At 44.1% G+C, this 15,209-nt stretch overlaps 1 protein-coding gene across 1 annotated transcript in view; it reads left to right on the forward strand.

Moving 5' to 3' along the window:
* Positions 1-15,209, forward strand: part of tbck (TBC1 domain containing kinase) — a 297,287-nt gene that overhangs the window by 54,863 nt on the left and 227,215 nt on the right. Inside the window, exons 6-7 of the mRNA XM_060926464.1 lie at positions 11,644-11,785; positions 12,039-12,099. Coding sequence (XP_060782447.1) covers positions 11,644-11,785; positions 12,039-12,099 — 203 coding nt within the window. The remainder of the gene's footprint in view (positions 1-11,643; positions 11,786-12,038; positions 12,100-15,209) is intronic.

Raw genomic sequence — 15,209 nt, forward strand, 5'->3', positions numbered from 1 at the left:
CTTATTCTTCAAAACACGTGGCATGTTTTGGGATTTAATTGGCTGTAAAGGAAATATTACATATAAACACTTGATTACTGGCCCTTTTATCACTATTCACAGTATTGTATTAAAAAATGTGACGTTTTGAAAACCTCATGCCTCAGTCTGAGACACAGCGTCTGTCTGCCACATTTCTTACTCTTTTACGAGTTGGAGGAACAGAACGTTGAAGACCTTCAAACTTGCCAAAATGTGAAAGAACAGCACAATCGCTGCACAAACATTCTGCCTGTCTGTGCAGCATCCACAAGGCCATTGTGTCTCAGGCATGGTGATACTGTCTGATTGATTATTTCCGCATGCCTGACTGCTGGATGTGGCGTGTTCAGCATGTTCCAAGAATTAGGCGCTGTGCTCTTTTGGCATCAGTATTTTTAATTTATTAGTTTTTTATTAGTATGAACATTGCAGATTTTATTGCTTCTCTTGCTTTCCATCTGTGAAGCAAATGACAAACTTTTTTTTTTAAAGCAAAAACTTTACCCTTTAGTTAAAAAACCAACATAGAAAATTAAGATGTATAACAACGCTGAATGGAGTCCTGAATGATTTAAATAATATTTAAAAATGTATTATTATTATTATTATTATTATTAACAGAATACTGAAATAATTTGAGGGTTTTTTTTTTATTCATCAACTACGCCTACTTACACACTTTCAAGCAACAATGTTTGGCTTTTTTGTGGGCGTGGCCCATCTTTTATTTATTTATTTATTTATTTATTTATTTTGTCCCAATGAGAAAGTTATAGCCACAATGTACAGCATGCAGCCCACTATATGAATTATACACACCACTTTTGTTTAAAATACATCAAAGTTTTACTTAAGGCTGGGTCCTACAATACCTACAACTAACAATAACGATAAATAAATCGGTTCCCTGCAGTTTATGTAGTCGGTGCTCGTACCAGACCGATAACGATACCTATAGCCCAGGCCTGGGTTTTGTTTTTTTTTCCCTCTCCCCCCAGACCTGGACCTGCTCCAATAAAACATTTGCTAACCAATCAGGTAATTGTTATTATTTACATGTGACATTGTCTGAGCATGTGCAATTTTTCCCCGGAAATCTTTGTACATCCTTGTTGCATCATGAAGTCATGGAAATTAATCACAGATTCACGGAAAATAAAAAATGCGTATAATACCAAGCACAGATCTTTTATTCACGGATGTGTGTGATATTCTGTGAAATATCAATAGTAAATTAATAAAGTAAACATATAAGTGCAGGTAAGAGATTTTAATTATGAACTTCGGCAGTCCAAACATTTAATTGTTTTAGACTTATTGATTTTTTTTTTCCCCCGTGATGCATCAGCTGTATGAAATCGGCAGAGGTGGACATAGGACCCAACTTCATTACTTAAATGAAAGTACAGATCCCGCTGGTCAAATGTTACTCTGATACAAGTGAAAGTTGTCCAGTCAAATTTTTACTGAAGTTAAAGTACTGAAGTACTTGCTTTTAAAAATACTTAAGTATTAAAAGTACATTTTCTGTCAATGCATCGTTGTATTATTGCCACAACGCTTACAACACCTAATGCCGTTACCAAAGAGAGAAATGTGAATTCACAAAATGAACGCATGCTGTGCCATCATGGTGGTTTAACGTTAAGCTAGCTAGGTAGTGAAGCTCCACCTGACATGCTAGCAAACTTTTCAAACTCGAAATCATGGGTAGCTAATGTTACTAGAAAAGAAAGATTTCTACATTTTGTTTATTTGGCAAGATTATGCGAAAACATATTGCTGAAAGGACTTCAGATAAGTTAACGTTATTCATGTTAGCGTAACTCTGTTTTTACATGCTAACTAACAGTGTGCAAATTAACTAGCTATGTGTTAACGTTAGCTGTGGACAAGGCTACGGCAACTTGGTGGGCAAATCCATAGAAAGTTATTTGACTAACCGGACTGCATAGCTATGGTAACGTTATCACTAGCTCTAAAAGCACAGACAACTTCGTTGCAAGATTTCTCTTGGAATAAAACTTTAATATACCCAGGGATGTGATTTTTCCGCGAATTCGCGGAATTCCGCTTTTTTCACCTCAAAATTTGGAAAAAAAATTTTCCGATTTTTTTTGCTCAAAAATCCGCATTCGTATCCTATTCGTTCCGACTTTCAGTAATTCCGTCATTAAGATGAAACGAGGTACGTGATTGGCCCATCGCTCTGTAACAACCAATGAACGCGCTTGTTATATAGCTGTACGTAAGCTCGCTTCAAACAAAGAGTTGAAAGATGGCAGCCTCCGTGATCGAGCGTAAAGATGCAAATCGAGTTAAAGAAATCGACAGAATAGTGAAAAAAAAGTTCCGCTGGGAATGGTTGGAGAAAGAGGTCGCTACAGACGTTGGACATAAGACTGTGAGACATTTGTTCAGTGATTTCGTTCTCTGGGGAGAGGGCAGAGGTCTCTGGCTGTCAAGTTTGGGGATGCTGGGACCTCCCCTGCCCGAGCTACGAGCGTGCAAAGTCGGGCTGGAGCCCGCGATAGAAACGAAACCTAAGTGAGTGAACACAGTAGTTTTGAATATCCTTAAGTGAGTGAACACTGGGGTTCTGAATATCCTTAAGTGAGTGAACACTGTGGAGTTATGATTATCCTTTGGTGAGTGAACACTATAGAGTTATGTATATGAAGTTGACATTGCTAGAGTAGAAACTGCAGAAAAAAAGTGACTGATATGCTGGAACTGGACATGGATGCTAGCATCTTTTTTCTTTGAGAGTTCCTGAAGACTTGTGGATGAATTCTTATGTTGCATCATGTTTGTTTGAAAAGGCACATTTAGGTATGTTCAACTTCTACAGTAATTGAAAGTATAAATTTTGTTTTTCCTTATACAATTTTCTATTTATTCTAATGCAGATTTAATTTAGAATGACATTTTTAGGTTTCATGTTTTGGCTTTTTGTCAGTTAAGAATCATTGAATTTACTATAGGGGCTCAGAGTTGCATGTTGACCATTAAATTGGCTTGAATTTGTTAATCATGACAAGTTTTTTCTTGTGTGTTTGCTTGCCATTTTAGTACAATTTTTAAGTCAGAAAACCCCAGAACCCAGGAGCTTTGGGGGGGCTTTGCTGCCCTTGTCCCCCCACCAGGGCGCTGCCCTGGACCAGCTGGGGGCCTATGGCCCCCAGACCCCGGCTAAAATTTTCAGATAATTTCACCAGCCCCAAATCACATCCCTGTATACCTCAATATGCTTCCGCAGGTCAGATGACGAGTTTTTGTAGGCTGTTTTGGCAAACAAAGCAAACATTTAAAATGAAACGAATCTTTATTCCTTTCAGAAAACTGAAACATGGGTTCGAGGTATGGCCATTGGTGTGTGTGCATTCCCCAGAAGAACTGCCTCCATCCATATTCTGCCATCAACTGATCATGTTCAAATAACGCTGCTGAGAAATCATTGATCTTGATTTTATCCAGTCTATGGACATGACGTGACCCTAGTGATTACTGATCGGCTGTCTCATTGTCACCTGCGAAAAAAACAATCACGTTTTAGAAAAGAAAAGAAAAAAAAAAAAAATCCACTTTCAAAGCTGCTTTAGAGTAATGAGTAACGAGGACCTTGACAGAAATGTAGTGGAGTGAAAAGTACAATATTTGTCTTTCAAATGTAATGAAGTTAGTCATGAGTTTCCAAAAAAAAAAAAACTCAAGTAAAGTACAGATACTCAAAAAGAGTACTTAAGTACAGTACTCAAGTAAATCTACTTCGTTACTGTCCACCTCTGGAAATCGGTAACCGATCTGTAAATGTACTGAAATGTCTGTAAATTATTAGCATCCGTGATTATTATTAAAACTCGTAACCATTCTGTATTTTGTATCCTTTTTTTATTATATTTCCGTAGTCTCTGACCTATCTGTATTTTATCAACCACCGGACTGTGTGCATGGGTTGTTTTTGAAGTCCAAGCTGTACAGTATGACCTGGAATAATGTGCTACTACTTGGGGGGGAACTTCCATGACTATTCCTAAGTTGCACGCATTTATTTCCCTGAATGTCAGGACCAAGTGATATTATAGTCATGGTGTGACTGCTCCAGACTGGAACTAAATTCAGGCAGAGGGATAGTCAGAGTTATCAGTGTGGTGGGACCGGGCCCCCTTACAGATCAAATTTATTAGCAAAGCCGACATACGCTCACCACCAACAATCTCTCTCGGTTACTTCCTTCCAAGCTTTAGTTTTTTTTTCTTCTAAACACTTTTAATGTGAGGTTGTATATAACAGGATATGATGCAGCCGCCCCTCCTTGAACTGCCACCTTATTGTGGTGGAGGGGTTTGTGTGCTTGAATGATCCTAGGAGCTATGTTGTCGGGGGCATTATGCCCCTGTCAGGGTTTCCCAAGGCAGACAGGTCCTAGGTGACAGGCCAGACTAAGAGCAGTTCACCAAAACCCCTATGGAGAAAAATCCGAGGACCGTGACGTCGCCCGGGATGACGCAGCCGGGGCCCCACCCTGGAGCCAGGCCTGGGGTTGGGGCTCGTATGCAAGCGCTTGGTGGCCGGGCCTTTGCCCATGGGGCCCGGCCGGGCTCAGCCCGAAGAGGTGACGTGGGCCCGACCTCCTGTGGGTTCACCACCCACAGAGGTAGCAGTAGGGGACTGGTGCAATGTGGATTGGGTGGCAGTCGAAGGCAGGGGCCTCGACGACCTGATCCCCGGACACAGCGGCTGGCTGTTGGGACATGGAATGTCACTTCGCTGGGGGGGAAAGAGCCTGAGCTTGTGCGGGAGGTTGAGAGGTACCGGCTAGAGATAGTCGGGCTCACCTCCACGCACAGCTTGGGCTCTGGAACCCAGCTCCTCGAGAGGGGCTGGACTCTCCACTTCTCTGGAGTCGCCCGTGGTGAGCGGCGGCGGGCTGGTGTGGGCTTGCTTATAGCTCCCCAGCTCAGCCGCCATGTGTTGGAGTTTACCCCAGTGAACGAGAGGGTCGCCTCGCTGCGCCTTCGGATTGGGGAGAGGGCTCTTGCTGTTGTTTGTGCCTATGGCCCAAATAGCAGTATAGAGTATCCGGCCTTCTTGGAGTCCCTGGGAGAGGTACTGAGGAGTGCTCAGACTGGGGACTCCATTGTGTTACTGGGGGACTTCAATGCTCACGTGGGAGATGACAGTGACACCTGGAGGGGCGTGGTTGGGAGGAACGGCCTCCCCGATCTGAACCCGAGTGGTGTTTTGTTATTGGACTTCTGTGCTAGTCACGGTTTGTCCATAACGAACACCATGTTCGAGCATAGGGGTGTCCATAAGTGCACGTGGCACCAGGAGACCTTAGGTCGGAGGTCAATGATCGACTTTGTAGTCGTTTCATCTGATCTCCGGCCCTATGTCTTGGACACTCGGGTGAAGAGAGGGGCTGAGCTGTCAACTGATCACCACCTGGTGGTGAGTTGGATCCGCTGGCGGAGGAGGAAGCTGGACAGACCTGGCAGGCCCAAACGTATGGTGAGGGTCTGCTGGGAACGTCTGGCCGAGCACTCTGTCGGGGAGGTCTTTAACTCCCACCTCCGGGAGAGCTTTTCCCAGCTTCCGAGGGAGGCGGGGGACATTGAGTCTGAGTGGACCATGTTCTCTACCTCCATTGTGGACGCAGCTGTTCGGAGCTGTGGCCGCAAGGTCTCCGGTGCCTGTCGTGGCGGCAATCCCCGAACCCGGTGGTGGACACCAGAAGTAAGGGATGCCGTCAAGCTGAAGAAGGAGTCCTATCGGGCCATGTTAACCTCCAGGACTCCCGAGGCAGCTGACGGGTATCGGCAGGCCAGGCGTGCTGCAGCTCGGGCAGTTGCGGAGGCAAAAACTCGGAACTGGGAGGAGTTCGGGGAGGCCATGGAGAAGGACTATCGGTCGGCCTCGAAGAAATTCTGGCAAACCGTCCGGCGCCTCAGGAGGGGGAAGCAGTACTCTGCCAACACTGTTTACAGTGCGGGTGGGGAGCTGTTGACCTCGACTGGGGACATTGTCGGGCGGTGGAAGGAATACTTTGAGGATCTCCTCAATCCCACCGTCATGTCTTCCACTGAGGAGACTGAGGCTGATGACTCAGAGGTGGACTCGTCCATTACCCAAGCCGAAGTCACTGAGGTGGTTTGCAAGCTCCTCGGTGGCAAGGCACCGGGGGTGGATGAGATCCGCCCTGAGTATCTCAAGTCTCTGGATGTTGTGGGGCTGTCTTGGTTGACACGCCTCTGCAACATCGCGTGGCGGTCGGGGACAGTGCCTCTGGAGTGGCAGACTGGGGTGGTGGTCCCTCTTTTTAAGAAAGGGGACCGGAGAGTGTGCCCCAATTATAGGGGAATCACACTTCTCAGCCTCCCAGGGAAGGTTTACTCCAGGGTACTGGAGAGGAGAATTCGACCAATAGTCGAACCTCGGATCCAGGAGGAACAATGCGGTTTTCGTCCTGGTCGCAGAACACTGGACCAACTCTATACCCTTCATAGGGTGCTCGAGGGTTCATGGGAGTTTGCCCAACCAGTCCACATGTGCTTTGTGGATCTGGAGAAGGCATTCGACCGTGTCCCCCGTAGTATTCTGTGGGGGGTGCTTCGGGAGTATGGGGTTCGGGGCTCTTTGCTAAGGGCTGTCCGGTCCCTGTACGAACGGAGCAGGAGTCTGGTTCGCATTGCCGGCAGTAAGTCAGACCTGTTCCCAGTGCATGTTGGACTCCGGCAGGGCTGCCCTTTGTCACCGGTTCTGTTCATAATTTTTATGGACAGAATTTCTAGGCGTAGCCAGGGGCCAGAAGGAATCCTGTTTGGGAACCACAGGATTTCATCTCTGCTTTTTGCGGATGATGTTGTCCTGTTGGCTTCTTCAAACCAGGACCTTCAGCATGCACTGGGGCGGTTTGCAGTCGAGTGTGAAGCGGCTGGGATGAGAATCAGCACCTCCAAGTCCGAGGCCATGGTTCTCGACCGGAAAAGGGTGGCTTGCCCTCTCCAGGTTGGTGGAGAAGTTCTGCCTCAAGTGGAGGAGTTTAAGTATCTCGGGATCTTGTTCACGAGTGAGGGAAGGATGGAGCGTGAGATCGACAGGCGGATCGGTGCAGCCTCCGCAGTGATGCGGTCGCTTTACCGGTCCGTTGTGGTGAAGGAGCTGAGCCAAAAGGCGAAGCTCTCAATTTACCGGTCGATCTACGTTCCGACTCTCACCTATGGTCATGAGCTTTGGGTAATGACCGAAAGGACAAGATCGCGGATACAAGCGGCCGAAATGAGTTTCCTTCGCAGGGTGGCTGGGCGCTCCCTTAGAGATAGGGTGAGAAGCACAGTCACTCGGGAGGAGCTCGGAGTAGAGCCGCTGCTGCTCCACATCAAGAGGAATCAGCTGAGGTGGCTCGGGCATCTTTTTCGGATGCCTCCTGGACGCCTCCCTGGGGAGGTGTTCCAGGCATGTCCCCCTGGGAGGAGGCCCCGGGGAAGACCCAGGACACGCTGGAGGGACTATGTCTCTCGGCTGGCCTGGGAACGCCTCGGTGTTCTTCCCGAGGAGCTGGCCGAGGTGTCTGGGGAAAGGGAAGTTTGGGCTTCCCTGCTTAGACTGCTGCCTCCGCGACCCGGTCCCGGATAAAGCGGAAGAAGACGAGACGAGACGAGATGATGCAGCCGTTTTGTTCTTTTTTTTTTGTTTGTTCTGTTATTTGGAACTAACTATAGATAGGAAGTCAAGTTGTAAGAGGGAAACTGAAATACTGTAATGTCAGACGACTAGTCATAGGATTGGTCTGAGGAATCCCTCAAGCCAGCTGTTTGGGTTTATCCATCCATATTTTTATCTAGAATGGAGAAATTCTGAATTCAGGTTTCACGTTGTCACTGAAATCATGACTCCGTGCCAGATTGTACTTTGGAAATGCTCGCAAGCTTTCTTTACATTTCATAAATGTCGCATCATTTCCTAAGACAAGTCAAAGTAGTCTCTGTGTGATTAGCGTGAACTAGAATTTCAACATTTTCCTGTACTATAAGAATCAGAAAAGCTGTTCACTGCAAACTTACTTATAACGAAAGTCTAAGGGCAGATGTTGAACTTGGCGATAAACGTTAGTAACTATACAACACAAATTCAAAACAACCACCATTAAACTTGGATCTTCGGATAAGACCTTCAGAAGAGAAAATCAAGTCAAGTTTATTTGTATAGCGCTTTTAACAATAAACATTGTCGCAAAGCAGCTTTACAGAATTTGAACAACTTAAAACATGAGCTAATTTTATCCCTAATCTATCCCCAATGAGCAAGCCTGTGGCGACGGTGGCAAGGAAAAACTCCCTCAGACGACACAAGGAAGAAACCTCGAGAGGAACCAGACTCAAAAGGGAACCCATCCTCATTTGGGCAACAACAGACAACATGACTATAACATTAACAGTCCTAACATAAAGTCAGCTTCGTTGATGCTATAAACCCCCCACCGACGGAAACCCGAGTGCAAAACCGTTCACGGCAACCGCAGTCCCAAAGTCGGCAAGTCGACCGCAGTCCCCAGCCACAAAAGCACCACTGCAAGAGTCCAGAGCGTCCTCCAGGCGTGACCCCCCAACTGTCCACATGGGGCCGCCCTCCACCTCCACCTTACTGAAGGTGTTCTTATGGAGGTTTAGCCAATGAATTTTAAACTGGAGCAACATGCAATCAAAACTAGCTCTGGTTACGGCACAAATTCCTGTCTTTGAAAAATTTCTGAAATGATGGATTGTACAGATTTTGCGCCTAAAGCTATTGTCACACAACAGCTCGTGATGCTTTGCGATGGTTAGGGATGAAAATGAGGCGTTTTGGTGACGATGCATGGCGATATACGGCTGAGCTAAAAGTTGTGGTCACGTAGCAGGCGAACACTTGACTGTCACACCTTCGCACACTCGAGCGGCCGCGCTCGCTCACAGGAAACCGCCGTTATGGGAAACGCCTGATGCTGCTTTGAGTGCAATCAGCACGCGCATATAAGGATACAGAGGCTTTTCGAAGTGTTATCATTATCATGGTCACGCTTGTTTCTTGCCATGTTTATGACTCTGGTTTCATTTGTGTTTTGTTTTTTGTAAATATCACGCCTGCTAATAAACACTCCTCTTCCTGCACTTAGACCCGTCTACCACCGCATACCTGACGGAATACTTCACAAAGCCTCTGTGAAAACAGCGTCCTTGTGTACTGTATATGCGCATCCTAATTGCGCTCAAATCAGCATCAAGTGTTTCCCATAACGACTGGGTCCCAAGCACATGCACAACGCGCTCTGAAGGATCCCCGAACGTAAACACACTTTTTAAATCTCGGCGAAGGTTAAGCGATGCCAAGCCGCTGTGTTGATGAGGCTTCCGTGAGCATCACGGACATGGATTCGAGACAAATGCATTTCAAGAGGCTTGACGAAGATTCCCTGAGCTTCAGGAAGTATTCCTAAACCCATCTATGAGTATTTGCCGCTTAGTTTACCGACGAAAACATCACCACCAACTTTTATTGCATGCACTGAAATTTTTCGCGATGTTTTTGGCCACTCACGAGGCAGAGACACAACAAAAAACAACGTGGAGTTCGGAGACCATTCAACGTGCATCACACTATTGGTGGTGATGCGAGCAATTTTTTATCACCAAGTATTTGCAAACCCATCGCGAGCGGTAGTGTGATTTAAGGCCTAATAAAGAAATATGTTTGAAAACTGAGTGAAAGTATTTCAGTAATTTTGCGTAAATGTTCACTGATGGACAACCCCGATTCCAAAAAAGTTGGGACAAAGTACAAATTGTAAATAAAAACGGAATGCAATAATTTACAAATCTCAAAAACTGATATTGTATTCACAATAGAACATAGACTACATATCAAATGTCGAAAGTGAGACATTTTGAAATTTCATGCCAAATATTGGCTCATTTGAAATTTCATGACAGCAACACATCTCAAAAAAGTTGGGACAGGGGCAATAAGAGGCTGGAAAAGTTAAAGGTACAAAAAAGGAACAGCTGGAGGACCAAATTGCAACTCATTAGGTCAATTGGCAATAGGTCATTAACATGACTGGGTATAAAAAGAGCATCTTGGAGTGGCAGCGGCTCTCAGAAGTAAAGATGGGAAGAGGATCACCAATCCCCCTAATTCTGCACCGACAAATAGTGGAGCAATATCAGAAAGGAGTTCGACAGTGTAAAATTGCAAAGAGTTTGAACATATCATCATCTACAGTGCATAATATCATCAAAAGATTCAGAGAATCTGGAAGAATCTCTGTGCGTAAGGGTCAAGGCCGGAAAACCATACTGGGTGCCCGTGATCTTCGGGCCCTTAGACGGCACTGCATCACATACAGGCATGCTTCTGTATTGGAAATCACAAAATGGGCTCAGGAATATTTCCAGAGAACATTATCTGTGAACACAATTCATCGTGCCATCCGCCGTTGCCAGCTAAAACTCTATAGTTCAAAGAAGAAGCCGTATCTAAACACGATCCGGAAGTGCAGACGTCTTCTCTGGGCCAAGGCTCATTTAAAATGGACTGTGGCAAAGTGGAAAACTGTTCTGTGGTCAGACGAATCAAAATTTGAAGTTCTTTATGGAAATCAGGGACGCCGTGTCATTCGGACTAAAGAGGAGAAGGACGACCCAAGTTGTTATCAGTGCTCAGTTCAGAAGCCTGCATCTCTGATGGTATGGGTTGCATTAGTGCGTGTGGCATGGGCAGCTTACACATCTGGAAAGACACCATCAATGCTGAAAGGTATATCCAGGTTCTAGAGCAACATATGCTCCCATCCAGACGACGTCTCTTTCAGGGAAGACCTTGCATTTTCCAACATGACAATGCCAAACCACATACTGCATCAATTACAGCATCATGGCTACGTAGAAGAAGGGTCCGGGTACTGAACTGGCCAGCCTGCAGTCCAGATCTTTCACCCATAGAAGACATTTGGCGCATCATAAAACGGAAGATACGACAAAAAAGACCTAAGACAGTTGAGCAACAAGAATCCTACATTAGACAAGAATGGGTTAACATTCCTATCCCTAAACTTGAGCAACTTGTCTCCTCAGTCCCCAGACGTTTACAGACTGTTGTAAAGAGAAAAGGGGATGTCTCACAGTGGTAAACATGGCCTTGTCCCAACTTTTTTGAGATGTGTTGTTGTCATGAAATTTAAAATCACCTAATTTTTCTCTGTAAATGATATATTTTCTCAGTTTAAACATTTGATATGTCATCTATGTTCTATTCTGAATAAAATATGGAATTTTGAAACTTCCACATCATTGCATTCCGTTTTTATTTACAATTTGTACTTTTTCCCAACTTTTTTGGAATCGGGGTTGGAATTCAACGACTGCTCTTAGAGTTGCATTAGAGCGAGTTTTGGGGAAACGGATTTTCAGTCCAAGTAAACGCGTCAACATTATTTCTGTTAATCACACACATGCGACAGATGTAGTAGATCGAGATCAGTTAAACAAATAAATAAACAAAAACCACTGGAGTATTCCTTTAATGCCACTGATGTTTATGTCATCTCTCTAATCGTTTCTCTCTGTCTCTGTGTGTGTTCAGGTATCCATCTTACCTTGCTCCCGAGGTTATCGCCCAGGGCATGTTCCAATCCACAGATCCCTCACTCAGCGAAGTCCCTTTACCCTCAGGGCCTAAGACTGACGTGTGGTCTTTGGGGATGCTTCTGTTTGAACTCTGTGCTGTATGCGCTTTTATTGAGTTATTTTTCTTTCACTTTCTCAGCTGTAGTCATGGTTTTTCCCAAGAGGAAAGCAGTTTTTTGTCTTTATGTTCTTTTTTCCCCCGAATGTTTTTCTGTCAGTGAGCTTTCAGTTTAGTACAAAGTTCTTCACATCTCACAAATACTCAGTGACATTTTTGAAGTGTAACAGATTTGTTTTTCAATATGAATTAAAATCATGTGACGTATTTATTTATTTATTCCCCCCCAACAGGGCAGACAGGTTTTACAGAACATTGAAATAAGCGAGAGATTAAAGTTCATCATCACCTTGGGTAAGATCACACACACTGTTTCACATTGTTTCTCACTGAAAAGTTCCTATTTGACGGCTGATCAGAATCATTGTGTGTGTGTGTATTAGGGTGGAGCTAATTTTTAAATTTATTAAATATGACCATCTTACCACCTAATTTGATGTATATAATTCTGGTAAAATATTAACAAAAATGAAGAAATTTAACTGGTCGCTGAATCAGCACGAACTTTGGCAGCCAAGCCATAAAGTCCGCCACAATTAAAGGGGAACCGAAGTCATTTTTAAACTTGCTTTATTTCTTAATTAACGTGTTATACAATTACGTTTTCGGTTTTAGTAACCCTATATCGTGACTCGTATTGGCAACTAATTGCAATTAAATATTATACTTATCGGCCTATTCGGTTTGTAGCCGTGTTGAATTTAGTTCATTTGGTCCACAGCAGGTGTCACTTATCCGCGCGATCTTCACGAGACTTGTACAGGACTTCGAACCGTTAAAATTTAAGATATAATGCACAAAACTTTGTCTACATGTTTTTTAGGAGAAATGGAACATGTTCGGGGGTAAGACCAAATAAAATGAATGAAAAAACAATTTTCTGTCATTTAAGCTCCACCCTAGTGTGTTTGTATACAGTTGTGGTCAGAAGTTTACATACAGTGACATGAATGTCATCTTGAATATGAATGTCATGGCAATATTTGGGCTTTCAGTAATTTCTCTGAACTGTTATTTTTCTGTGGGAGAATGATTGTAAAGCATACATCTTTAATTAAAAAAAAAACACTAGAATTTGGTGCACAAATTTTCTTTGGGTTTTCTGAAATCAACACAGGGTCAAAATTATGCATACCGGGTTAAAAATGTACATGCGCTCACTTGGATTATTAATTCAGAGGTGCTGAAACTTCCAAAATGTCTCTTATCTTGCCAAGGCTGAGGTTTCTTAACTTCCTGTTAGTGATCACGATTGACTACAGCTGGTAGCTTCTCTGTGCCTTCATAAAAAGGGTCTGGTTACAGCACTCATTGGATTGACCAACACACAGTAAAATAGGGAAGTCCAAGGAGCTCAGTGCAGATCTGAGAAAGATGATCACCGATATACACAACTTCGGAATGTCTCTTGGAGCCATTTCTAAACAACTGCAAATTCCAAGATCAGTTCAAACAATTGTATCCAAGTTATTGTGAGGTGTAAGTCACTTTGCCAAGCCACTTTGCTTCAAGAAAACCCAAACTGTCACCCTCAGCTGAACGGAAATTGGTTTGGATGGCCAGGAACAACCTGGGAACCACCATGAACTGGAAACGGATGGATCACTGTCTACAGTTCAGATCACCATGGACTAAGAGGCTGCTATCCAAGAAATAACCCCCTGCTCCAAAATTGACACCTTCTAGCTTAACTGAAGTTTGAAACTGACCACACAGACAAAGAAAAGGCCTTCTGGAGGATAGCTGTATGATCAGATAAGACAAAGATTGAGTTGTTTGGCCACAATGACCACCATGTACAGAGGGACACTGTACCAGCTGGTGGTGGTGGTAGGATCATCATGCTCTGGGGCTGTTTTGCTGCCAGTGGAACTGGATCATTACACAAAGTGGATGGAATAATGAAGGAGGACTACCTCAGAATTCTTCAGCATAAACCATCAGAAACTTGAACATGACACAACAGGACAGTGAACCCAAACACGCATCAGAGCTGGTTGTGGAGGTTAAAGCAGGCTAACATTAAGCTTAAAACAAGTCCTGACTTCAACCCTATTGAAAATATATGGACTGTGCTTATAAGGCAAGTCCATGCCAAGAGAAAAAAAAAAATAATTGAATTCTACCATGAAGAGTCGTGAAATATCCAACCAGAATTCTACCAGAAGCTTGTTCATGGTAAACCAAAAAATGTTTGGTCAAGGTGAATCTTGTGAAGAGGCATTTTACCCAAATATTAGGTGTGTTGTATGTATATTTTTGACCCTGTGTTGATTTCAGAAAACCCAAAGAAAATTAAAACTTGTGCACTAAATTCTAGTGGGTTTTTTTTAATTAAAGATGTACGCTGTACAGTCATTGTGCCACAGAAAAAGAAGAGTTCAGAGAAATTACTGAAAGCCCAAATATTGCCATGACATTCATGTTACTGTATGTAAACTTCTGACCACAACTCTGTGTGTGTATATATCAGTCAGTCAGTTCTCAAAGTCGATGTGTTGGAAGCAGGAAAAATGGGCGAGTGTAAGGATCTGAACGACTTTGATAAGGGCCAAATTGTGATGGCTAGATGGTCTGAGCATCTCTGAAGTGATGCATCTTGTGGGGCGTTCCCAGTATGCACTGGTTTGTACCTACTGAAAGTGGTTCAATGAAGGACAACCGGTGACAGGGTCATGGCTGTCAAAGGCTCATTGATTCACATGGGGAACGAAGGTTAGCCCATATGGTCTACTGTAGCACAAGCTGCTGAAAAAGTTAGTGCTGGTGAAAACAAAAAGGTGTCAACATTAACTTTTTCAGCAGTTTGTGCTACAGTAGCTCGTCTGTGGGATCGGACCATATGCACTAGCCTTCGTGCCCCATGCGAATCACTGAGCCTTTGACACCCATGACCCTGTCACCAGTTCACCGGTTGTCCTTCCTTGGACCACTTTTGTTCAGTACTAACCACTGCATACTGGGAACACCCCATAAGATGTGCCATTTTGGAGATACTCAGACCCAGTCATCTAGCCATCACAATTTGACCCTTGTCAAAAGTCGCTCGGATCCTTACACTTGCCCATTTTTCCTGCTTCCAACACATCAACTTCAAGAACTGACTGTTCTCTTGTCTTGTCTTGCTGCTGAATATATCTCACCCTTTGACAGGTGCCATTGTAATGGGATAATCAATGTTATTCCTGTCACCTCTCAGTGGTTTTAATGCTATGGCTGATCGGTGTGTATATACACTATATTGTTCACCCACGGGGTGAGATCTTGCGTGGAGCCCCAGATCGAGGGAGATTATCAGTGGTTTTGTATGTCTTCCATTTTCTAATAATTGCTCCCACAGTTGATTTCTTCACACCAAGCTGCTTACCTATTGCAGATTCAGTCTTCCCAGCCTGGTGCAGGTC

Source organism: Neoarius graeffei, chromosome 7 (genome assembly GCF_027579695.1).
Source record: "Neoarius graeffei isolate fNeoGra1 chromosome 7, fNeoGra1.pri, whole genome shotgun sequence".
NCBI classification, from domain to species: Eukaryota; Metazoa; Chordata; class Actinopteri; order Siluriformes; family Ariidae; genus Neoarius; species Neoarius graeffei.